This window comes from Bidens hawaiensis, unplaced genomic scaffold, assembly GCF_021521415.1.
Source record: "Bidens hawaiensis isolate Kalapana, Puna unplaced genomic scaffold, B.hawaiensis_p1.1 tig00000820_1, whole genome shotgun sequence".
In the NCBI taxonomy this organism is placed as follows: Eukaryota; Viridiplantae; Streptophyta; class Magnoliopsida; order Asterales; family Asteraceae; genus Bidens; species Bidens hawaiensis.
Window position 1 is genome coordinate 1848961 of NW_027491048.1, and position 25653 is coordinate 1874613.

Consider the following 25653-nt stretch of genomic DNA (forward strand, 5'->3'; position numbering starts at 1 on the left):
CAACAACTCAGTACACTTTCTAATCTACATCTAAATTACACATTGTTTGTACACAGGCAGGACTTTCGAAAGGTACGTAAAGGCCTATCCAACTCTTGTTCTGGTTGATAATTTAGTCTAATAATTTATTATAGGTTTCAAGAGAATGTATTAAAGCATAATAAATGTATCACAACATAGATTACTAGTCTAGAGTATGATGCTCATTGCTCACTAACTTATAATACGGTACATGTTTTGTAGGTGGTCGTGTATTCGTGATCACCGTATGAGTTACCCGACAAGCAAGGATACGCATCAAATACGTTTACGTTTTAGTTAATAAATATTATGTTACATCTCAAACTTGTAGAGTTGGCGATGGTGTCCAACTTTTACGTAAGCAATACAATTCCAACCTTCTGTTTTATTAAATAAAAAACGATAAAGAAATAAAGATTAATTAAATGTCACATCAAGACCAAGTAAACGGTATTTCAATGACGCGATAAGATTTGGCAGTAACAACAAATTTTGTGACATTTTATGATTTAATATATGTATTGAAGTTTAATGTTAACATTAACGTTAATTTTTGTACCAACAAATTAAAATAATAAAAATAATGCTGATTTAAAACTTTAATATTCCTTACACCTTAAATGCTTAATAACAGTTCCAAGTACCTGCAACAACAAAACATGTTCATGTTCATGTTCATGTTCATGTTCATGTTCATGTTCATGTTCGTAGAAAAACTCTTCTTATTATGGATCTTTCTTGGTTTTCTAAATTTAATCAATACCGTCACCTTAGCTCAACCCGATTTTATGCTCTATATTTGTACAAACAATGATAATTTCACCGCGGGCAGCACGTACGAAAAAAATCTGGACTCCACCTTGTCCACTCTCCACACCACCAACTCCGGTTTAGGTTTCTTTAACCTCTCAAACGGTATGGTCAACTCTGCTGCCCTTTGCCGAGGCGACATAGAGCCAGGTTTGTGCATGAACTGTCTAAATGACTCGATCGTTAAGTTGAGAGAAGTTTGTCCTAACCAAAAGGAGGCAATAGGGACCTATGATAATTGTTTGTTGAAATACTCCACCAGGTCTCTTTTGGGAAATCCTAAAATTATGGATTATCATTATGTTCTTTTCAATATATACAATTCTACAGATAGTGTGCGGTTCATTGGGGCTGTTGCGGCACTGATAAACGACTTGAAAGCCGATGCAGCTTCTGGTGGTTTGTTACTCAAGTTTGCCACTGGGAACACGACTGGTCCGGATTTTAAAAAGATTGATGGGCTTGTGCAGTGTAGTCCGGACTTAACAGAGATTCAGTGTAGGGATTGCTTGGAATATGCAAACTACCTCTATGTGCGAGACGGGCATAGTGAGAGCCTCGGAGGGACAATTATTCTACCAACGTGTAGATATAGTTATGGTCTTGATCCGTTTTTTAACGTTAATATCTCTGAATCATCGGTTCCATCATCATCATCATCACCATCACCGTCACTACGAGGTACAAATGTGACATGTCTAGATAGAAACATTTTTAACCGTAAATAAATATATTTTCAAAATGCCAAATTGATAAAAGAACGATCCTCTTTAACATAAAGCATTTAAAAAGAATACAATTCCAAGTTTATTTACTTATTATTTTGTAACTTTTTATTTGAATGTTTATAATATATAAATCATAATATACCATATGACCAAACTTATATGCGTTACGTAGTAACTATACCAATTATATAATCAATACATGTAGACCTATAAACGAACTGAACGTTCGGTGAAGTGTTAAACGAACGAACGAACAGTTAGTGTTACGACATGAACAAAAAGTTTGTGTTCGTTTAATTAAACGAACGAACATGAACGTTCGTTTATTTATGTTCGTTTCTGTCTGTTTATTTATGTATTAATAAAAAATAAGTAAATATTATTTGGATAAGTCATCTACATAAAGTTTTATACTGATTTGTGTTCATTTAAGTATTTTCATTTATGTTCGTTTATGTTTGTGTTCATACATGTTCATTTATCTTTGTTTAGTTATATTTGTTTAGGTTTTAAACAAACGAACATAAACGAACACAAATGATCATTTTTTAGATAAACGAACATGAACATAACTATTTATTCGATTAAGTGTTCGTGTTCATTTAAAGTTAAATGATCAACGAACTCTGCCGATTTTATTTGTGTCAATTTGTGTTTGTGAACACATTAACTTCATTAATGAACGAATACGAACATAAAATCTCGTTTGGTAAGTGTTCGTGAACACATTATTTCTTTAACGAACGAACAAGAAAAAGGCCTTGTCCGTGTTCATTCGGTTCGTTTACATCTCTACATGCATGTACAGAACTACATATAAACAAGCCAAATAAAGAAATACATAAACAAACTAGCTAGTTTGATGATTTATGTATGTCTCGTGAACCGTATCGTATGTTTCCAGCCAACCAAACCGGCCGGCTTCCTTGGATTTGAACGTTGATTTTGACAATTTATAATCACCACATGAATGCAAAATCTAGTCCTTATAAGTGACCGTCGTCTGTAAGCTAGAAGAAATATTCTTTCTTTTGGCGATGTCAATAAAGTTGACAAAAAATAAAGAAAATAAAGCACCGGATAAAAGTTAAGGAGCTAAAGTTAAAAAATAAAATAAAAATGTTTGGCATATAAGAGCATTCATAATGGGTGAGGAGGGTTTGGAATGTAAGTGAGACCTTTCACCTTTATGACAACGGCAAGGAGATGGCCGGATTGGATTTATTATTATTATTATTATTATTATTATTATTATTATTTAAGGCTTAGTATCTACCGTGAAAACCCAAGTTCGATCCTCACTTATGTCATTTATATATTCAAAAAGCAAATCCAACGAAAATAAAAAGAGACATTAGCATTTCTTAGGCTATGTCTAAAATGAGACGACTTGCGACATATGATGCTCAGTTAGCAAATTGTGGGTTTTTGTTCTAGGGGTGTAATGATTTTCTAGCTATATACACGCACACACACACACACATCACACATAACAATAAAATATTATTATTTTCTAGATGTTTATGGCGACAACCCCCCCCCCCCCCCTCCTTGTCACCCCACTTATCAACGCGGGGGGGGGGGGGGGGGGGGGGACACTCCATTTATCGCCCAATTTTGGGCAAATTATAGCCCCATTAAGCTCACTCTTAGGACAAATTCTAAATAAGTGTTAGTTCTCCGATAACATCTAGCACAATTATTTGTGTTACGTGATGGTGATAGGAACCGATTCGAGATGGTTAATCTCCTTAGCCTTTTGTAGTAGGCAAACACTCCTAAGAATTAGATGAGAAAGATAGAGACACTCTTTTGGAGCACCATTTTTAATAGTTCATTCCTGCTAAAAACAAATACAAAGTAACTATAAATAACCATACAAACCACCTACCCACTACTTGCTAATACGACTCTAAATAAACTAACCACTATGAATACTAAACTACCCACTACTAAATCATAGACCAATTACTAATTAACTTAAATAAACTAATTAATAAATACTAATAATTATATTAATATTAATACATGCACATGCACGTATCAATACTCCCACCCTCAAAAACATCCTTGTTCTCAAGGACGATACCAATATGCCTGTCCCACGGCGGGCGCCATTCGACTCTCCCAACGGATTTGGTGCGGTCTTAATACGTCGCCATGGTGGCCTCCATGCATGCCTTCCGGTTGCATTTGGTCCTTTGTTGAATAATGGCAAGGCCCAATTGGTGTGTTTGTAAGAGTTGGTGGTTGGTGTGGGTGCGGGTTTAGGTTTAGCCTTCGGTTTCGGTTTAGTGTTGGTAGTAGTGGAAGAGGGTTGTTTTGATGTCGGTTTGGGGTTTGGTTTGTGGTGCTGATAGGTTCTTTTTTTGGTTTTTGATGGGTGAATATGGTGTAGGAAAGGTTTTGGAGCAAACGGTTTCGATGGCGGTGTAGAAGATGGTAGTGGCGGTTCATGGCGTAATAGTGGTGGGCGAGCAATTAGTGGTGGTGGAGGCCCTAAACCTAGTTGGGCATTAAGAAGCACGAGTTGTTGTTGGTTCTTCTCGAGAATGATCCACAAGTCGTCAATCAATGACATGATGTGAGAGGCCATGGTTGAAGGTGAGTAAGCCAATGAAAGCACCAAATGATAGGAACCGATTCGAGATGGTTAATCTCCCTAGCCTTTTGTAGTATGCAAACACTCCCAAGAATTAGATGAGAAAAATAGAGACACTCTTTTGGAGCACCATTTTTAATATTTCATTCATGCTAAAAACAAATACAAAGTAACTATAAATAGCCATACAAACCACCTACTCACTACTTGCTAATATGACTCTAAATAAACTAACCACTATGAATACTAAACTATCCACTACTAAATCATAGACCAATTACTAATTAACTTAAATAAACTAATTAATATATACTAATAATTATATTAATATTAATACATGCACATGCACGTATCAGATGGGATAATTGGTGTTGTATCTAATCCAACACGTGCGAGCACACTATTATTATTGTGCATAATACAATGGGGAAAGTGAATACGGGGTTGTCACACATGCAAGCTTACATGCGAAACTCTTCAAAACTACGTCGTTTTGATCAAATACACTTAAATATTAAATTTTATAAAAATGTTTCCTAAGTTACCTCATCTTTGTGCCTCATATTCAAACGTACACATATATTCACCAAGACGAAGTCACCTCGTAATCTGGCTTATGTAATTAACATGTGAATTGAAGCACATATGTTTATGTTATAACTTCACATTATTAAATAATTGGCTCTGTGTATAGCCAAAACCAAAAATTGAACTAGAGTTATGAAATGATGTACTCACCGTCGCAAATATATAAATGTGAATCTCATTTGATTTTATTAATTAATATTATAATTATATGCATGGAGAGTTGTTGAAGCAGATTATCTAATAAAAATATGAAACCTCTAGTAGATGGTAGATGGTTAATTGGCCAATTGCGATGAATTTGCAGGGAAAGATATGAAACTGGGTGAAGGTTTGAACGAAGAAGACGAGATAATTTAGGAAACTATATCAGTTAGTTTAGGTAACTTTTTTTTGAAATTTAATCTTTAATTGCTTTTAATTAAAACGACGTAGTTTTGATGTTCATTTCGACAAAACGACATAGTTTTAGAGAGTTTCACATGTAAGCTTGCATGTGTGACAGCCTCCTATTCACTTTCCCCTGATACAATTTATATCATTAAAGGTGGATTAAGGTACAAAGGGGTGTTTGCACGATTTCCGACTCTAGTATTAGTGGATAGATCAAAATAATAAAATTTAAATACGGTTCAATTATTTTTAAAGATAAGATAAAACTAAAATAAATTAACCTCTAATGTATTATGGTCATTAATACACGTGTGATTCATTATAACTTATTAATATGATTAAATGAAGTGAATTGAATTGAATGTAGAGTTATTGACTTGGCTTAAGTGTGATATCACTTCCTTCATGAATTAAAGATCGTTAAAGATAAGATGGATTAAATGTTAACCAAGTTTAAAATTCTTTACACTCACACACAATAATTTAATTATTGTTTTTATATTAAATTGAGGGAGGCTAATTAAGGTTAAGCTAATATTTTGGGTAAGATGGAGTAATAAAAAGGATAAACTATGTGATGTGACGCCTACATTGAGTTAATGGACATGAATGTATACCTTATGACATAAAAGATTATTTTACCCCTTTAAAAAATTATATTTTCTTAAACCAAATGCATTAAATATTGTATCATATAAATAAAGAGGTTGTAAGATTCTTAAGATTACAAAACTTTAAACATATTATTCTCAAATAATTTTTCATATATAAGTATAGATATAGACATGTTATCACATATGTTGTGTATATTACTATCCTTCTCATATGCAATTTGTCCGTTACATGAATCGGATTCTCAACCTGTCTTTCATCCTTATGTTTATAATTACATTAAGACAGAATTACAAATTTTGTCCTTTAAAAAAAGCCAAATTACGGTTCGTGTCCTTTTCTTAGTTTATTTGCAGGCGGTATCCTTTAAACATTTTTTTCCTACACGTTATGTCCTTTACGCTAACTGGGTTAGAAAAACTCAGTTAAATACCCTCACGTGAGAAGCATGTGAGGGCATTTTTGTCTTTTCGTCTGTACCTGCAACTTTATCTTCTTCTTCTTCTTCATTTTGCAGATCTCAATCACACAATTCTATAATATACATCACTGCACACTATTATAACATGTCACTCATTTCAAAAATCAGAAATTAAAACCCTAAAAAAGAGGTGTTTTGTGATAGAACCCTAATTCCAAACGAATCAGAATTGAGGACGATGGTGGATGAGGGTGGTAATGAACTTGAAAAAAAGAGAGGCATCACTTGAACCATCATTATAATTATCGAATCGATTTAGCATCTCCTTTGCCCCGGTTCCAACTGCTTTTGAATAACTCATCCTTTTTCAGATCACAAGAACCAAACGAATCAGAATTGAGGACAGTGGTGGATGAGGGTGGTCGTGGTGGTTGGAGATGGGAGGTTGACGGCGGCGATGGGGAGTGGGAGGAGGACGGTGGCGGTTGGAGATGGGTGGTTGGAGATGGGAGGTTGACGGCGGCGGTGGGGAGTGGGAGGAGAACGATGGCGGTTGGAGATGGGTGGTTGGAGATGGGTGGTTGACGACGGCGGTGGGGAGTGGGAGGAGGACGGTGGCGGTTGGATATTGGTGGTTGACAGCGGCGGCGGGGAGTGGGAGGAGGAGGACGGTGGCGGTGGGGAGTGGGAGGAGGAGGACGGCGGCGGTTGGTGTTTGTGAGGGTTTCAAGGGATTTGGGAGTGATGATGATTGGTGGGTTGAACGGAATGGAATGGAGTGGAGTGGTTGTGGTATATGCTGATGGTGTGGTGATGGTGGTGGCTTAAAGAGAGAAAGATGTTATAAATTTGCAGGTACAGACGAAAAGACAAAAATGCCCACACATGCTTCTCACGTGAGGGTATTTAACTGAGTTTTTCTAACCTAGTTAGTGTAAAGGACATAACGTGTAGGAAAAAAATGTTTAAAGGATACCGCCTGCAAAGAAACTAAGAAAACGACACGAACCGTAATTTGACTGTTTTTAAAGGAAAAATTTGTAATTCTGTCTTACATTAAAAAATACTACATTTCTTTCTCATGTTTAATTAAATAATATTTTTTATATATTTATCATTACACTCATTTACTCACAACCAATTTCAACAAATAATAAATAATATAAGGACGAATTTTTTTTTCCAAATTTACAAAAAATCACTAACTATTCCCTCTTCTTCATTTACAACCACTTTAAACCTATCATATAATTTACAAAGCCCCTCACCGAATTTTAAGAGATGGGTTAGAAATGCTCTAAGACCGGTCGCTAAAGGTCTTCTAGGGTAGGTTAGACTAAAAAAATAAAAGTATACATGTCAAATGGCAAAAGAAATTATCTTTTAATTTTTTTAACTATGATTAAACTTGTTTATAATATAAACTATATCTCGTTTACATATTTGTTGATTAAAAATATTCAAAAAAAATCTAGATTTTTTGTTTATGTTTGAATTTTAGTCATCGTTGGTCACTTGGGTAAATTTTAATTTAAACGTAAGCATGAATACTAGCTGAATACTAGCTAGTGTTATTAGGGAATTATTTATTTTGATCATCAATATTTTCTAAGACATCTTTGTACATCTTAAAATAAAATCATAATTTGTAATATTCTCTCTTTCTGTAGGTAAAAGTTCAGGTGAAAGTTCAAACACTGCACAAACTATAACAATAGTAATTGTTATTGTCATAGTTAGTGTCATCATAATTATTGCTTCAGTATGCATCTTCTTAAAATTAATGAGAAGGAGGAAGAAGAAGCAAATGCCATCGGCAAATACCGAAAGTAAGATCGATCCAGTTGACGTCTATCAAGTTATGCCATTTTATAAAACTACTCTTAACTTTCTCCCTCTCCATCTCCCTTTCTTTATTAGATGAAACTATGGAGATTGACAACATTGAAGCTTTGAAATACAACTTTAGTATTGTAAAAGCAGCAACAAACGACTTTTCTGAAGACAATAAGCTCGGGCAAGGTGGATTTGGAACAGTTTACAAGGTATAAATTTATTTTATCAGTTATGTGGAAAAAGATACTGTGTTACTTAATTGGATATTGATATAGGGTAAGCTTGGAGATGGACGTGAAATAGCAGTAAAGAGGCTTTCTAGGGATTCTAGGCAGGGTGATATTGAATTCAAGAATGAGGTTTTGTTGGTTGCGAAGCTTCAACATCGTAATTTGGTCAAACTTCTTGGTTTTAGCTTAGAAGGAAGTGAAAGACTTCTCATTTACGAGTTAATGCAAAATGAGAGTCTTGACAAATTTATGTTTGGTAAGTTCTTAACAAAAGAACATGTTTTTGACCGTGCATGTTGCATTCCAAAATACGTATAAACAACTGGTATCGATTCGTGTAAAATGGTCTCTCCTAATTAGGTTAGGTTGAGGGTCCAATCTCATGGTAGGCATTGGTTTAGATTTAGGCGTAGGATTAGTATGTTTGTGTTAGCCGGTAAAAAAAAAACTAGACGTAGATGTTATTGGAAGTAATTTCGGACTCCAATTCATAAGTTGGTAAACTTGAAGGACCAATATTGACAAGTAGGTCATAGTGGTTATGTTTCCTAATTACGTTATGTTTTCTAATTGTAATTATAATTGGTAATGGTTTGGCTAGCAAATTAGGGTTAGTCTATATAAACCAAGTTATGTTAGACATTATATATTGTGATGTGTGAGGTGCAACCGATTTAGGGTTCATCTAGAAAAACACACGAGATGTAACCGAGTTAAGGTTCATCTAGATGTAACCGAGTTAGGGTTCATCAAGACTCAGGAGTCAAACCGAGTTAGATTTGAGAGCGTGTGATCAGTTTTTGAGTAATATTTTCTGATTAATATAAACGAGAGTTAGTCGTTTAATTCGTGTTTGATTATCGATCCGAGACTTTAGATGCAATATTTATTGGTTTAAATAGTTAACAACACCTTTCGGAAGAAAGAAAAAACATGTTATTTTTGTTGTATTGACTATTGACACTAATACACACTTCTCGAATCTCGATGGTGGTTGTAGATCCAATTAAACGTACATTTCTTAACTGGCAAAAGCGATTCATGATCATCAAAGGCATTGCGAAGGGACTTCTCTACCTTCATGAAGACTCTCGTTTAATGATTGTTCACCGTGATATGAAAGCTAGTAATGTTTTATTGGATGCAGAAATGAATCCTAAAATTGCAGATTTTGGCATGGCTAGATTGTTTAATCCCGAGGAAACTCAAGGCGACACAAGTCGAATTGTTGGAACCCAGTAAGTATATACACTTCCTTCATATTAAGTTTATAAGCTCAACTTCAAATTAAGTTCTTCTATTCACTTATAGTGCATGCTTTTTTACATTTTTATTGTTCCCTGTATTTTCTCGTGCAGTGGCTATATGGCACCAGAATATTCTAGGCATGGTCATTTCTCAGTAAAGTCAGACGTGTTTAGCTTCGGGGTGTTGCTATTGGAGATGGTAACAGGTCAAAAGAACCAATGTTTTCTTAATGGAGAGAGCTTGGAACACCTTCTTAGCTTTGTAAGTATCCACCCTACCACTATAAATTCTAAAAAACACATGCACCAACTTAATCATATTATTTTGGGTCGTATCTAACAAATCCCATATACATCTACTAAAAACATGGTTTCGTAAGTGATATTAAGTTGTGTAAGAAAAATGTATCTTCTCATGTGGTTAAGTGCAAAAAAAAAAAGCCTATTATGCTTTCCCAATAGTTAGTCCTTAATGTTTAAATGTGTGGCCTATTCCCGTTATTTTTTGAACGTGGCTGATACATTTTAAAAACTTACTTAGTCGATAAACTTAACCAAAAAATATGTTTTATGAATGACTTAATTAACCACTTAAAAAAAGTTTGATATACTTGTGCATATCTTTGACTAGTGTTCCAAATCACAAAAATAGTTTGAAAGAATCATTTGAATGAAATACTGGAGATCATCATTTTCTTTTAACCATATTCTGAAAAACAAAAATGAAAACCCCTTTTAGGCATGGAAAAGCTGGCGGAATGGAACATCAACGAATATAATAGACCCCACATTGAAGAGAGAATCGGATTCAATAAACGACATCACGAGAAGTATACACATTGGGTTATTATGTGTTCAAGAAAATGTTAATGACAGGCCTACGATGTCATCGATTGTTCACATGTTTAATAGCCCATCCCTCTCACTTCCAGTACCATCAGAGCCTGCATTTTTCAGCATCGGTCCTGAAGTCAACATGGAGTAGTCATTCAGGAAAACCTAGAAAATAAAGATCGCCTCATTCTCTTTAAACAAATTTTCTACATCAGAATTACTTGATATGTAAGTTTAATTAAAGATATAATGTGCTTGATATGTTCATGCTTTTCAAAACTTGATATCTCGTGTTTCCTAACAATATTTTTTTGGCTGGGTTAATCTCTTTTGACATCTCAACTAGAACGATATTATACCGCAACAAGCATGAATTTGTATAGAGGTCATAACCATCTCAACAGATTATTTAACGAATTTTTTTAACCAAATATGAGTGTCTTATTCAAGAACTTAATACTTGTGACCTCACATATAGTCATATAATGAACTATGTTTCGTTACCTATGTCAACTATGTTCCAGTCATGTTTTGGTCTAAGTTTCGTTGTCTATGGTTTTATTTGGCCGGCCCTTTGGTTTATGTTTAATAATTCAATATGTGGATTGTACGTGGATGTCGTTAGTTTTGTCATGGTTTATCTTTTTATTTACATATTTGCTGTTCTAATATACATTTATGATCGATTGGTTATTTTTTTAAGTTAATTATTATATTGAAGTTAGTGGTGAAAATAAAAACAGTGATGAGTGATGTATGTGATCTTTGGTTACGGCGATGTTGATGTTGTTAATTGTGTGTTTTGAAAGTTGAGTAACTTAATTAATATATTAAAAGTTGAGTTTGAAATATAATTATGCTTAGTGTAGTGTGCTTAGTATATTTTATCAAGTGTAATAAAAACGTATAACCAGTACGTGTTGTTTGATTTTGACAATAACCCCAATAAGGATATACAAAATAGCGTGACGCATGTGATGCCGATGACAGTAATGTAATTAGTAGTAATGATAACCTATAAGTCATCCATGACAATAATTAGATACAAATATATTGATGTTCGTATCTGAGAAAAAAAAATGTATGCTAAAATTACGCTTTACATATATAATCAAAATCATCAAACATTCTGAAAACAAAAGAGCAAACACATGACATAAACACACAAAAGAGTTGTCATGAACGAAAAATACTTATACCTTCCAAAATACATTACCCTTTCACCCATTATTAAAACTACACACGGCTACTGTTTTTAATAAAATCATATCTATAATCAGTATGAACGGTTGATATAATGTTTCAGACATGCTCACTTGAGTATTAGAGGTTGGCTAATTCAAATCTATTAAAAAAACCATTTGCATTCTTGATTATTCATAGTAATTAACAATATTAGTTTCTTAAATGTTCAGTAATTTTTTCTTTTTTTAATTTTTAACCCACTTAATAAAAAAGAACGTTTACATCGAAATTAAAAGAAAATGGACATCAAACTGATCTTATATTTGGTAATATAAATTTTTTTTTGAACGACGACTTTTGTGTATTTAGGCTATTATACTCTTTAAATTTGAAGAGTTCCAATGCCCCAATCTGGCCAAACTATTTTGTCTTAACCGGGTCCACACTTGCTTCAGAGTTTGGCTTGAGTGTCCTCTCTGGAAACCATATCGCCGACTACCACTTGACATTCGTTGTGCCACCACAAGAGTTACACTCTCTGACGTTACACACGGTGAGACGAAAACCCGGGTGAGCTAAGGGTTTGAACTGATAGCCTTTGCACAAGGTCTAACTCACCAATATTCACCCAAATATAACACGAACTTGAGCCTTCACTAGATAACCCAATCCTCCTATGAATAAATGTTTTTGAACGGACAAATATGATGAAACCATGATGATGGACCATTAAGTGAAACTTATTTGATAACGGGTCGAACCCGGAAAACCAAGTAGTGATACTCATGGTGACATGGAGTTTGAGATCATCCATATGTCCAGGTGTCATCCAAATCATCCATGCAACCCTTATCCAAAACCCTACCAATCTCATCTTCCTCATCTCATTCCCACCAATCCTTTCTCTTAATTATTATTTCATTTCATTTCTTTTCTTATTTCTTCCTCACACTCGATCACTTCATCATTTCCAACCACAACACTCAGCAATGGCTGCTGCTGCTTCTTGTTTCCATGCACTCTCAACCCCAGCAAGATCATATTCTTCATCACAGTCATCACCTTCACCTCGCTTGCAGGCTACAGTCAAGCCCAGCCAACTCATCATCCGCTCACAGAAACGTGAAGATGCTGCTGTTGTAACTGCTGATGCTTCAGTCTCTAGACGTTTAGCTCTCACTGTTCTCATTGGTGCAGCTGCTGTTGGCTCCAAGGTTGCTCCAGCTGATGCTGCTTATGGTGAAGCAGGTATAAGTAGATTATTATTATTATTATTATAAAAGGCTAACTTTTATAAAACCATACGTTCTAAGTAACGGGTTTTTAAGTCACTCTACACAACTTAGGGGGTGTTCGGCAATGGCGAAGGTTGCTTAGGGGTTGGGTGGCCTCGCCCTCTGTTTTTTTACGCTGCAGTCTAAATTTACTCATTTTCGGCCGAAAATTTTTACACGTAGTGTAAAATATTGCCGTTTTCGGCCGAAATTTTTATACGTAGTGTAAATCTAGCCGTTTTCGGTCGAAAATTTGAGCCCGGACACGTTTTGTATACGTTTTGAGTCCGGCCTCCAGGTGTTTTAGTCCAAGCTTCGCCACTGGTGTTCGGGATTCCTTATTTTCACCTCATGTAACTTATATTTGGGATAAATTATACGTTACAATATTGTAACTTATCTACTTATCCCCTCAGATAATAAGCAAACCAAATGCTTTTTTTAACTCTTTAACAGTTAAAAGTTATACGTTAGCTAAAATAAGCAATCCCAAATACCACCCTTAAACTTACATTACAATTACTAGAAGAAAACTATAAAAAAAGGCATGAGTGTTTGGGATTCTTATTTTCACCAACTTATAACTTATTAACTTTTTGAAAAGTAATAAGGTGTTTGGGATTGCTTTTGACGTGAGAGAGAAAAGTTAATAAGTTTGAGAAAATATTGATCCTTTTATATATAACACAAACCGAACTACATCTGGATAATGGGTAAGCGAGCAACAAGTTGCGCCGCTATCCCCTTTTGAATCGCAAAGCCTATTCTACTAAATATAAATCCTTGGTTCCTCGGGCTCTGCGAGTCACTGTGGACCACCTTCTGCACCCGCTCCAAGAAGCGAACTTATGTTTTGGAACTTATTGAAAAGTTATAAGGAGGTAAAATAAGGAATCCCAAACACCTCCGAACACTATTGAATCAAAAAGAGTGCCATTGAAACTCTATTTGATGATGATATAAACTGAGTTTTAAAAGGGGATTTAATTGTGTGATGTTAGCGAATGTGTTCGGGAAGCAAAAGTCGACTGAGTTCTCGCAATACGCTGGTCCGGGATTCAAGTTATCGATTCCCGCGAAGTGGAACCCTAGCAAGGAGGTTGAGTTCCCCGGTCAAGTGCTTAGATATGAAGACAACTTTGACACCACAAGCAATCTCGCCGTCACGGTGACACCTACTGACAAGAAATCCATCACTGACTATGGTGCCCCAGAGGAATTCCTCTCCAAGGTAACAATAATATTACTTCTGTCAGATACGTAAATAACACATGAAAGATAGTGTACAAAGTTACATTTTAATGTATGTTTTTTAGGTTGATTACTTGCTTGGGAAGCAAGCTTACTTTGGAAAAACCGTATCCGAGGTAGTAATAACTTTTTACCTCTATAATTAAAGTTACAAGACTAACATCTAACATGCCAAACTGGTAACCTTTTTGGTGGCATAAAACGAGTGTGAGTGTGGTTAAGTTAACCCATCATCACTTTTATATTTATTTATTTTTTTAATTTTTTTCTTTAATATATAAGTATTATCAATTTACTTACATTTATTATACAATGTGTGTTTAGGGAGGATTTGAGCAAGATGCGGTCGCAACTGCGAATATCTTGGAGGTTTCAACCCCTGTGGTGGATGGAAAACAATACTACTTTTTGTCGGTGTTAACAAGGACGGCTGACGGAGATGAGGGTGGCAAACACCAACTGATCAATGCCACGGTGTCGGATGGAAAACTTTACATTTGCAAGGCGCAAGCGGGTGACAAAAGATGGTTTAAAGGAGCAAGGAAATACGTCGAGGGCTCTACATCTTCTTTCAGTGTAGCTTAAGAATGAGCTTTGTAATTATTAATCGCCACGCCTAAGTGTATGGCGTTTCTTTTTTCGATCATCCGCTCATCTAGACGTTTGTATTTATTCTATCAAGTGATTTGTGGATAATTTGTCTAAAAGCTAATCAATAAGGCCCTTTTGCATTTAGTTCATATATCACTTTGATTCAAATATTGATCGATGTTATAGAACCGATCATAGATAAAAATAAAATTAAAAAGACCGTTATTATTCACCTCAATCTAGTTAGAGCAACCACCAAGAATTAATGTATTATGGTCAATTCAAGTTTAAAGAATAAACGAACATAATTAAAATCTGATCTTTGGATTGATTGGTTTGGTTAGTTAACATAGAACACACCTTAAGTAATGATCACACCTGGGTTTAGATATGGTCGTAGCATGTATAGTATGACTTCACTACATAGACATAGTTATGTACAATGTATAAAATTACATATAATTATCAGACTAAAAAATCTAACATATTGCTATTTAACGTTTCGAGATTGATAAGAACAATATGTTTGCTACTTATTAAATTTTGGGGGCATAATAATAAATTAAGACTATTTTCACAAGCAAAATAAAATTCTCGATCTGACTCTTAGGTCATGTATAAGCGTATATATAATTTATAGACCACAGACCCTATCGTCAAACAATTCAATAACCAAACTCCCACATATAATTTGCTACTTATTAAATTTTGTGGGCCTAAAGAAATAGCGGGCACAAATAAAGCTCTATTGCTTTATATCCGTCGTTGCATATGTTAAGATGAAATTATGAGTGAATGATGATGTTAAGTTGGGTACAGAGTGGGGCAAAAACCTGGAACAGGGACCGACTTGAAACCGGACACGGTCGTACTCAACTCGCGGGTACGAACTGGGTTTCGGTTCCTCTGAAAAATCGTACCCGAACCCGACATTACCAAAACCCTAAAAACCCGGTTTTTCCTGTCAAAACCTGGTCAAATACCCGACCATATCAGAAACTGGTTCCAAGATGACCCGGTTCTTGACTTTTGTTGACCATACCCTGAAACTGGTTCGCGAAAAACCTTATTTTCCGGGTATTACCGGTTACAAATCCGGTATTCCGGGGTACGAATCGAGTTCAGATCCGAGTACGAGTTTTACTACTGAAGTGCATGCATTATCCATCCGTACTCTACAGGTAGTGTCGGGTACGGGTTCGTTTTTCTTTTTCCACCTCTATCATATCCCCAAAATAAAGAAAAAGTCCTAAAATTTTCACAGGGCCCATATAATTAGCTTATCCAGGAGACCACAAAGAAAGAAAAGCCCAAAAGGCAGTGTGTTATTTGTAAGTAAAGCCCAGACCAGACCATAAAACTCAGCTCAGTACTAGAGGTGCACAAAAAACCCGTACCCGGAAGAAAAAAATACCCGGAACCGGTTATTCTATACACGGGTATTCTATACCCGAAACCGGAACCGACCCTACCCGTAGGGTATGGATAGGGTATGCTTTTTGAGCTCAATACCCGTGCCGGAACCGTACCCGATTTATACCCGTAAATACCCGGACCCGGTCAAACCTTATACCCGATACCCGGTTATACCCAATACCCGATACCAATATTCTAATACCCGAAATACTACATGAGTTTTTATAGTATATTTTTATGTCTAATTCACAACTTTTATATTTAAGTTTTTGTAAAATTCATATCACTAAGTAAGTAATTTGTAATTAAGTGGATTTACGGTTTTTGTAATATAGTTTAATTATTTTTATAAGTTTCAAAGCAAATTTAAATTTTAAACAAATTTAAAAATGAATAAATAATTTACAAATTCAAAACCGGGTATTAGTACCCGGTTCTCATTCCCGAACCCGATTATACCCTACCCGGGTACATAGGGTTGAGTTTTTCTCGTCAATACCCTACCCGAACCTACCCGATTTCTCTCGATACCCGGTTTTTCAAAACCCGATCATACCCGAAACCGGTTTCATACCCGAACCCGGTATTAGAAAAACCCTGTTTGTGCACCTCTACTCAGTACCACCGTATCCAACCGTCGCCACCGGAAATATCCACACACTCCGGCACAGGAACTAGAAGAAGAAGATATAATAATAATAATCCAAATGTCTATTAGCTGTGGATATCAGTCCTTCTTTTGTACTTCTACCAACCGTCATCCACAATTACTATCACTCACTTCCACCAACTTCTTACGCCCTCAATTGAATCTAAACACCTTCAACATAAGATTAATTTCATCCACAGCCACTGCAGCAGTTAAAAACAATACAAACCCTAACGAATCAAATAATAATACTAATAATAAGGATGATGACATGGAGGAAGTGGAAGTGGAAGAGGATTTGCCATGGATACAGGAAAAGGCTTTGGATATTGTTGAATTCAGTGGCTCTGTTACACAAGCACTTCCCGGTCCACGAGTCGGTCAATCGTCGTTTCCGTGGGTTCTGGCTGTTCCTGTGGCTTATGTTGGAGTGTCTTTTGTTATTGCATTTGTTAAAACTGTTCGCAAGTTCACTTCGCCTAAACACGCTCGCCGTAGGCTGGTCAGTTGTTTTCGTGTTAATGTTTGTATTGATTACATTGGTGTATTCAATAGCTGACTGTTGGGACTTGTTTTGCCTTTTAGTTATTTAGGCCATCCGTAGTGGGGGGGGGGATGCAGTTGTTGCCGGATGCTCTTGTTGTTTTATTATTATTATATGTTTGTGTGTGTGTAATATGTATATATATGTATTGGGCTACCACACCACTAAAACAAAGACCACTCCTTTGCTGACTGGGCGACACATGGCACGAAACGCCCCATTTTGTAGCCCCTCTACTACACATAGCCTTAGTTTAATTGCCTAGAAACTTACTAAATGTTATGTTATTAAACGAGTGCAAACACTTGGCGATAAGGGTGGTTCGGTTGATCTCGAAGGGGTGATTTGTCGGAGATCTTGAGTCTAGGGATGGATTAATGGTTAAGATCATAGTTGTCAAAGGTGAGCCCTTGGGCCTAGGTGCACGGCGCTTAATAAGCAAGGGCCCGAGATAGGCAATACACATCGTATGCAGGTCGCCGGATCGCCTGGATGGCAACAAGGCGTTTATTCTGCACCTTGCTCAAGGGCCCAGGCGCGCGTCTGAAGGGCTTTTGAGTGACAACTGACAACATAGGTTAAAATAGTTTATTATTTTAAAGTTTGATAGAATTAGAATTAGAGTTTGATTGTGTTTCCTAATTCCTAGTTATCTTGTTACAAGGCTTATTAGGGTTATTAGTTTCATTGTATCAAGCATGTTTTCTATCTTGCATTCGTTTGTCGATTAACAAAGAAAAGAGTCACTTTTGTGTTGGAAGCAAGAGCGGGGTGTTTGTATTTGTGTTTGGTTCGGGCAGATATCACTTGTTTAGCAGATACATTATAAAATGATTGACTAATGCTGACATTTCAGGTGAGTAAAAATGCAGAGTTGTGCAGATCAATAGATGAGTTACTTGACAAAGAGAAAAATGAAATACATCAACAAGTTCTGAAGGAATTGATGCAAAAGGTTATTTACGTTAAACTTTTCTTTTTAAGGGAAACTTTTTTATTATGAGTTTTGTCTTGGCCATGTGTGTATATATTTCTGCATACAAAACTGGAAGGACCCTTTTACATTTTTCCATCAAGGATGGTTTTTTATGATACTTTTGTAACTCTGTATGCAGACGGGCTTCAGTATGGTGGAGATATTGCGTAAATATATCCGATATGCCTTGAATGAAAAGCCGTTCGACCCGAAACTTGTTGCATCATTAATTCAGCTCCGGAAAGCAACAATGTTGGATGATTCTGAAGTTGCTGAAATGCTAAACGAAATTTCAAGGCGCATTGTTAAGGATTTTGGTACAAAATCTGCTAATTTTTTATGCAAACACGATTAGTTAAAGTTAAATGCATGCTAGTTTCCAAGAATCATGCTTTTTTTCATGTTGCAGGTCCAGTTGTGATGAACACGTCGGGATATTCTGAAAAGGGCTTGAGGAGAAAGCTTGCTGTCCAAGCTCTTTTTGGAAAGATTTTATATCTTTCAGAGGTAATAAAACTATTAAAAATGATATTTTATATCGATTTTGTGTATTGTATTATTCACTTCACGTTATGTTATCAGCTGCCCGAGTTCTGTGCGAGAGACAGCTCCTTGGTAGTGAAAGAAATATTTGGTGTTGCAGAGTAAGCATTAATCTTTCTAGAGTAAATTAATTTCTTTAAACCCGTTAGTTATAACTTATAAAACACAACCTAAAATGACCCATTTATAAGCAAATGGGTCAAAAACTCAAAACGGGCCGCCTCTGTGGTTGCAGAACTAGCAATTGCTCAAACATTGTTTAACTGATTTTGTTTTGAAATTTGACAGTGAGGATGTTGAAAGGCTTCGTTTGCATACGGTTGCAGAAGCAGGTGATATGGATTCACTAGAAAAGATGGTTGTTGGTGTCGATGCAGACGAAGATGAAGATTTAGACGATTCAGGTGAAGACTCTTAGTTAGGGCCTTCATAGATTTTGGTCCTCCAGGCTTTTGTAAGACTGTTGAGCATCGAGAGAAAGAATTATAATGTCTTTTTTTATGTAAATTTAAAAGTTATATTCAAATTTTTGGCCTTTGAATTAATATTATAGTTTTACAAATCAGATACAAGGTTTTTTATTCTGGTCCTAAAGTGGTAAATAAAAATCAAAAGTGTAAAATTAGAACAAGATTTGAAAGTTTAAAAGTTCTGTATTTGCTAGTATTTTAACCGATTAATATCGTTAAAGGACCGGTTCATTTTACCCGACCAGTTTTTAAATTTCAAATTGGATTGAACCGTATATATTGAGTTGTCTGAAGCTGTGGTACTTGGTTTGGTTTGAATGGTGTAATTGTTTTGTCACTTTATAGATGTTGGAACAGGAGTCGAGGGACCTACGAATCAGCGTAGAAGGATGTCACGTGATGAGAGAGCAGATGAGAGAGCCTTTAGACCTAAACTTGCTAAGATGCACAACGCCGTTGGTCCCGCTAAGGACTAAATGAGAGTGAGTACAATGTACGTGAGAGTAATAAATGAGAAGTGAATGAATGTTAACCCGATTATTGAAGGGTAATTATTAATATTTATAGTTGAGATGTGATTGGGATCAACATTTAATGGTTTCATCGTTCATATGTAGTTATGATACAAGTCATGGTCAATCTGGTTTGATAAATGATACCGAGTGTGGGTTGTATGTAACATTATAACGGTTGTGTCATAGTCGTAAGTGTCATATGTATATCAGATGATTGATCGTTCACTACTATCCGTCAATGTTGTGGTTCTAGATGGATGGTTAGACCATCTACAACAAATGTAATTGGCCTTTCATATGGATGTGTGATCTGCCCGGGATGTCCGGCCAGATGTATTATCAAGCTTGGCTCTATTACGGATATGTGGTCCGTCTAGATCCGACACTCGTCATCAATTCACAAAACTATTTTTTAAGATGGAATTTATTATTATATTAAAACGACAAACACATTAATTTCAAGTTAAGGAATATAGATGTTTTTTGGTGAACGATTTAATATTAGAAACATGTCACGTAAAGCAATACCAAAAATTAAAAATAAACAAGAATGATTTATTTATATTTTAGCAAACATAGCAAATCAAAATCATATATTTTAAATTACAAAAAAAGCATTATTAGGTTTTTTTTAATGGCACACGATCCCACATATAAAACCACCATTTTGTAGTCATGTCTAAAGTCGACTCCTCGATCGTAGTGAGACCATATCCCTGAATACGTGGAAACCGGATGGAATCCGTACACTCTCACCCCTCTATCGGATTCGAACCTGGGATTAAACCCCTGATTCGTCTCTTCACCCAGATGCCCTTCAAACCCGCTCAAATAGGAATCAAACTTGGTCTCCAGTGGCAGAGCCACTTTGTCTTCACCGGAATTGGCTGAACCCGAACCATTTTTGTTTTTATATATAACTTATAATATCGAATTAACAAGCAAATTCATTCTTTTTCAGTGAGCAAACCCGTATTGTTTTAAAAAAAATATTCGAACCCAATGATTATGAAAATTTATTTAAAAAATTTTATTAATAAATTTTTTTATATAAAATATAATAAGCTTTAAAAAAACAACTATAAACCCAAATATGGATTAAAAAAGCCTTAAATTATTCATAAAATGAGTCAACAAGCCCAACCTAATTGAAATTCTTAAACGTAATACATAAAACAATAACAATGGTCATCGCCTTAGCGACGGATCAATTTTGTTTCTATCTACCAAACGACCATCACCTTTGCAAGTTCTCCTCAAGGCTTAACCATCGCCGGCGACCGTCTATTGTTTGTTGAAACAAGCATAGGGATGGCAATAAAACCCGAACCCGATGGGAAAACCCGAAACCCGACATAAATGGGACGGGTAATACCCGACCCATTAGGGTTTGGGACGGGGGGTTTGGGATTAGTTTTAAAATTTTTCGCGGGTTTGGGATTTCTAATATACCCGATTACCCAACCCGATTACCCGATAACATAAACCCATTTACCCGATTATATACCCGATGTACCCGATATAGCTTATTATATCATATATATACTATATTCCAAATATATTATTTGTCGGAACTTGTTTATGTCAATTATTTGAGACATTTTATCTTTACAATAACCATCTTTGTAATCAATTAGTTATATTTTGTGAAAACCCGGTAGAAACCTAGCGGGTTTTGAGCCGGCTATACCCGACGGGTATTTTATCAAAACTCGATAAGAAACCCGAAACCCGATGGGAAAACCCGAAACCCGATGGGTAATTACCCGATTAAAACCCGACGGGTTTGGGATGGACTTTTATAACCGGGTATGGGTTTGGGAATACCTAAACCCGACCCATTGCCATCCCTAAACAAGCATTTGTTCTACGTATCGCAACAAGTGTTAAGAGTTGTTTTTCTTCATTAAAGCAAGTGAAGACGGATTTACATAATCGGATGTGTTACGATTATATAAATTATGCTTGCAATTATTATATTAAAAAGAAGTTCTTTTTGAATTTCGCGATTGAAAATGTTATAGGAACAACTATAATCTTTTTATTTATTTCTTAATATGACTTTGTATATCGTTGAATGTTGACGATGCATTTTTATTATAATTATCTGACCAAATAACCGACCTGACCCATCCGGGCTTGAAAACTTTGACTCTGAAAAAACTTGAACACTGAATAATCCCGGACTCATAGGAAAATATTCATAGCTCCGCCGCTACTAGTCTCCACTTCGAGAGGAGACATTATTAGTAGGCCCAAGTTGAGCTAGGATGGTTCCTTACTCAAACTAAAAATTAAACGAGATAACTCAGGTAGACTTGAGCTCGATTTTAAAGACAACAGGCCAAGCTTAGTTTATTTTGACTGACAAAAATGAGTCTCGACTCATTTCAAATTAAATTTGTTAACCATAAGCTTTTTAAACAGTGCTGAATTATTAGGTTGACATCCAATCCAACACAATAATAAATTATATAAACATATAATATAATATGAAATCACGGAAACAGATCTACCACAGTTTTAACTTTTAACTCAAAATCTTGATTCTTCATCTCCAATCTAAGATCTTCAACCCATTAATTCGCCACCGTCACCGCCGCCGTCACCACCACCACCACCACCACCACCACCGTTCGATGAGATGGGCAAGCTCTCAATCATCATCTACATCACAGTAGCCTTACTCTTACTGTTTCTCATATCCCACTCCCCAGATAATTCAACTCACCGGAACACCCACCGCCGCCACCGCCGCCTCAAACTCCGGTCCAATTTCACCACCGACCACCACGTCTCCTTCGACCCATTAGTCGCAGACATTGAACGCAAACGTGAAGACAAGTTATGGGAAAAAACCCACTTCTTTAATCATAATAATAATAATAATAATAATAATAATAATAATAATGTTGAACCGGAGGATGATGATGCACCGGGAATGGAGGGGCAACCGGAATGGGAGGACTTTATAGACGCGGAGGATTATTTGAATGATGAGCATAAGTTTAATATTACGCATAGGTTGGTGTTATTGTTTCCGAATATCGATATCGATCCGGCTGATGGGTTTGTGACTGAGCATGAGTTGACTGAGTGGAACCTCGGGCAGTCGCAGAAGGAGGTCTTGCATCGGAGTCAACGCGAGATGGAGTTGCACGATAAGAACCGTGACGGGTTGGTTTCGTTCCAGGAGTACCAGCCGCCCTCGTGGGTTCGTGATTCGGGTAATGTGGGTTGTGAGCTAATTCAATGATGTTGGTTTAATGATGTTTATAGTGCCTTTTAATGTGAGTTAGTTTTAGCTTCCAGTTGAGAAAACTTTATTGAATGCATAGTAGTAGTTAAAGGCGTTAGGCGCTTGAAAACCGAGGGCCGAGATTAGCAAGACGCACACTACAAAGAAGACACTCTTAGCTATTTTAGGCAGGTTTTGGGCGCTGTTTCAAACCTGTTTTTACCGGTTATTTGCGGAATTTGTGTTCGTTCTCCTTGATGGATGCAAGGCATTATTGCGGCTAGGCAAGCGCCTTTGACTACTTGCGTTTAACTATATTAAGGCGTAAGGTTAAGGGTAGATTTTTTTGGGTAAAAACTTTATGATCAAACATAGTTATAGGACTAGAGCAACTCCAATGCCATGTTTAGTTATGATTCGGAATTCTGAGGTGATGCTCAGTTTAAAGCATATTCACAAAACTAAATGAAAGCAAACATGATAAGTGGGCCCATTGTTATTAATTTTTATTTTTTAATTTTAATTTTGAAACCAATTTCAACCTCCACTTTAATTATCTTTCTTTTTGAATAAAAGAATAATTTTTTTTGTTTGTTTTTACTTTCACGGTAAAAAGATTATTTGTTTCTAAGCTTACATACCAAAGGTAAACAACTTAAATGAGAGTTTTTGGGTAAAAAGCTTTATGATCGAACATAGTTATAGGACTTATAGCATTCCATTCTGAACAATAATCGTGCCATTTGTCACCTTTTGCATTTGTAAAGGGTTTAGCATCATATACTTGTGCATGATGGACTGTAGGTTTCACGTTTTGTATTTTAATCACCTAGATAGCATTCTGAATCGTGTATGAGAAACGTGGTTGATGTATTTTGTATGTACACAAAACCAATAACCGTATAAGACAGAAACATGTTAGGGGCTTCGTCTTCTAACAACCTTAAGAGGTTTTCTAGTATCAAAGTCATAATAGCATTGAAAGACTGTGTACTCCACAACTCCTAACTTGCGTCAACGTTTTTATTATTTCTCATTTGATCTATGAGTAAATCATGATTACCCAAAATAGCTTGATTGCACTATCAACATAGACTTGAGTCCTCATTTACATACCATTTTATTTAGAGAAAATAAGAAAGAAGTGCGCACTAAAATCTGAAAATGTGGGAACTTACGCAATACGACCAAGATTAATGTATGTGTGATACCCTCTTTCTGTTTCTTATAATGACTTGTAGTGAATAATAAAGTTAGTTTCTGTATGAATTTTTTTTATTTGGATAACCGACATACAACTCAATCTGGCTATATGGTGACCAGATAATAGTTCGTTTGGGTATGACATGGGTTGGTGGAAAGAGGAGCATTTCAAGGCATCTGATGCTGACGGGGATGGTTTTCTCAACATAACCGAGTTCAATGAGTAAGCTATATTCTCTCTAGAAATTATACGCGTATGCAGCTTCTTTTTATATTAATTTGTTTGTTTTTATATCCAGTTTTCAGCACCCTGCAGACACTAAAAATCCAAAACTGCTTCGGTGGCTGTGCAAGGAGGAAGTAAGGTAACACTTTCAACATTTTTTATAGGTTTTTTTTTTTTTTGCCAGAACGGTTTTATTTATTTTCTTGAGTCCGTGCAGGGAAAGAGATACGGACAGAGATGGTAAGATAAATTTCAAAGAGTTCTTCCATGGACTATTTGACCTGGTAAGAAACTACGACGAGGAATCTCATAATTCCTCACATGAATCTTCCGATTCATTGGACTCCCCGGCAAGAAAGTTTTTTGCGCAGCTCGACAAAGACGGTGATGGGTAAATCTAAAACTTATAAAAACATAAACTTTTTATGATTTGGGAGTCCCCGGAGAGCTTTACATATCGAACATGTCATGCGTGGTTTTGACGAGCCTATGTTTTCCTGGTGCAGATACTTGTCTGATGTGGAACTGCTGCCTATCATTGGGAAGCTGCATCCATCAGAGCGTTATTATGCTAAACAGCAGGCGGATTATATTATATCACAGGTAATCATGTATAAGATTAATGTGAATTTTGTTTATTTACGAGTGGTTTAAAAAATTGGATCCCAAATTTCCAAATGTTGAATTCCACATTTTATATTGCAGGCTGATACCGATAAAGATGGGCGGTTATCATTGGCGGAAATGATTGATAGTCCGTATGTATTTTATAGTGCTATCTTTAATGAGGATGAAGATGAAGATTATGAATACCATGATGAGTTCCGTTAATCTCCGAGTTTAGGTGAAGACCACGATTTATTTGATGTATGGATAATTATGTTTGCGGCATAGTTTTAGTGTTTGTCGATGCTCATCTGTAATAGCAAGGTTCTAAAGCAAATTTGTCATTTTTCCTAATTTAGACTTCAGTTTCTGAACCATAGTTGGGATATCAATATAGCAATCATTTTTTACTTAATTTTTTTTCCTTGTTTTATTAATGAATGATTTAGGTATTTGATCAATAGACACTAGTCACTACACTGCCATCCCAGACAATGAACCATACTCCTAAAATCAGTGTTGCAAAAATCCCGACTAGGAACCGATTAATCGGGCCGATTAATCGTTAGTCCCCACTTCACTGATTAATTTTAAGCTAGTTGGCCAATTAAACAGTTAACGGTCAAATCCGGCCAAAATCGACGAAT

The 25653-nt window shown here is 35.9% G+C and overlaps 5 protein-coding genes across 5 annotated transcripts; all 5 read left to right on the top strand.

The window, feature by feature from the left end:
* Positions 1-938: 938 nt before the first annotated feature.
* Positions 939-1559, top strand: LOC143541239 (cysteine-rich repeat secretory protein 38-like). Its single transcript, XM_077034118.1, has one exon. The coding sequence runs from the start codon at positions 939-941 to the stop codon at positions 1557-1559; it is 621 nt and encodes a 206-aa protein (XP_076890233.1).
* A 5104-nt stretch (positions 1560-6663) lies between these two features.
* On the top strand, positions 6664-9894 carry LOC143541248 (cysteine-rich receptor-like protein kinase 44). Its single transcript, XM_077034128.1, has 6 exons — positions 6664-6964; positions 7843-8001; positions 8093-8217; positions 8284-8494; positions 9239-9476; positions 9597-9894. Exons 1-6 carry the CDS (start codon positions 6664-6666, stop codon positions 9823-9825), a joined length of 1263 nt encoding a protein of 420 aa, XP_076890243.1. The 3' UTR covers positions 9826-9894.
* Positions 9895-12437: 2543 nt separating this feature from the next.
* Positions 12438-14764, top strand: LOC143542244 (oxygen-evolving enhancer protein 2, chloroplastic). Its single transcript, XM_077034881.1, has 4 exons — positions 12438-12752; positions 13780-14009; positions 14095-14145; positions 14354-14764. The coding sequence occupies exons 1-4, from the start codon at positions 12494-12496 to the stop codon at positions 14612-14614; spliced, it is 801 nt and encodes a 266-aa protein (XP_076890996.1). The 5' UTR covers positions 12438-12493; the 3' UTR covers positions 14615-14764.
* A 1954-nt stretch (positions 14765-16718) lies between these two features.
* LOC143539814 (uncharacterized) lies at positions 16719-19662 on the top strand. Its single transcript, XM_077033022.1, has 7 exons — positions 16719-17187; positions 18086-18184; positions 18345-18522; positions 18615-18712; positions 18788-18849; positions 19037-19345; positions 19627-19662. The coding sequence occupies exons 1-6, from the start codon at positions 16744-16746 to the stop codon at positions 19164-19166; spliced, it is 1011 nt and encodes a 336-aa protein (XP_076889137.1). The 5' UTR covers positions 16719-16743; the 3' UTR covers positions 19167-19345; positions 19627-19662.
* A 2697-nt stretch (positions 19663-22359) lies between these two features.
* Positions 22360-25415, top strand: LOC143539825 (uncharacterized). The gene is made up of 6 exons (XM_077033030.1): positions 22360-22969; positions 24295-24397; positions 24474-24539; positions 24618-24791; positions 24907-25003; positions 25106-25415. Exons 1-6 carry the CDS (start codon positions 22378-22380, stop codon positions 25229-25231), a joined length of 1158 nt encoding a protein of 385 aa, XP_076889145.1. The 5' UTR covers positions 22360-22377; the 3' UTR covers positions 25232-25415.
* Positions 25416-25653: the final 238 nt, after the last annotated feature.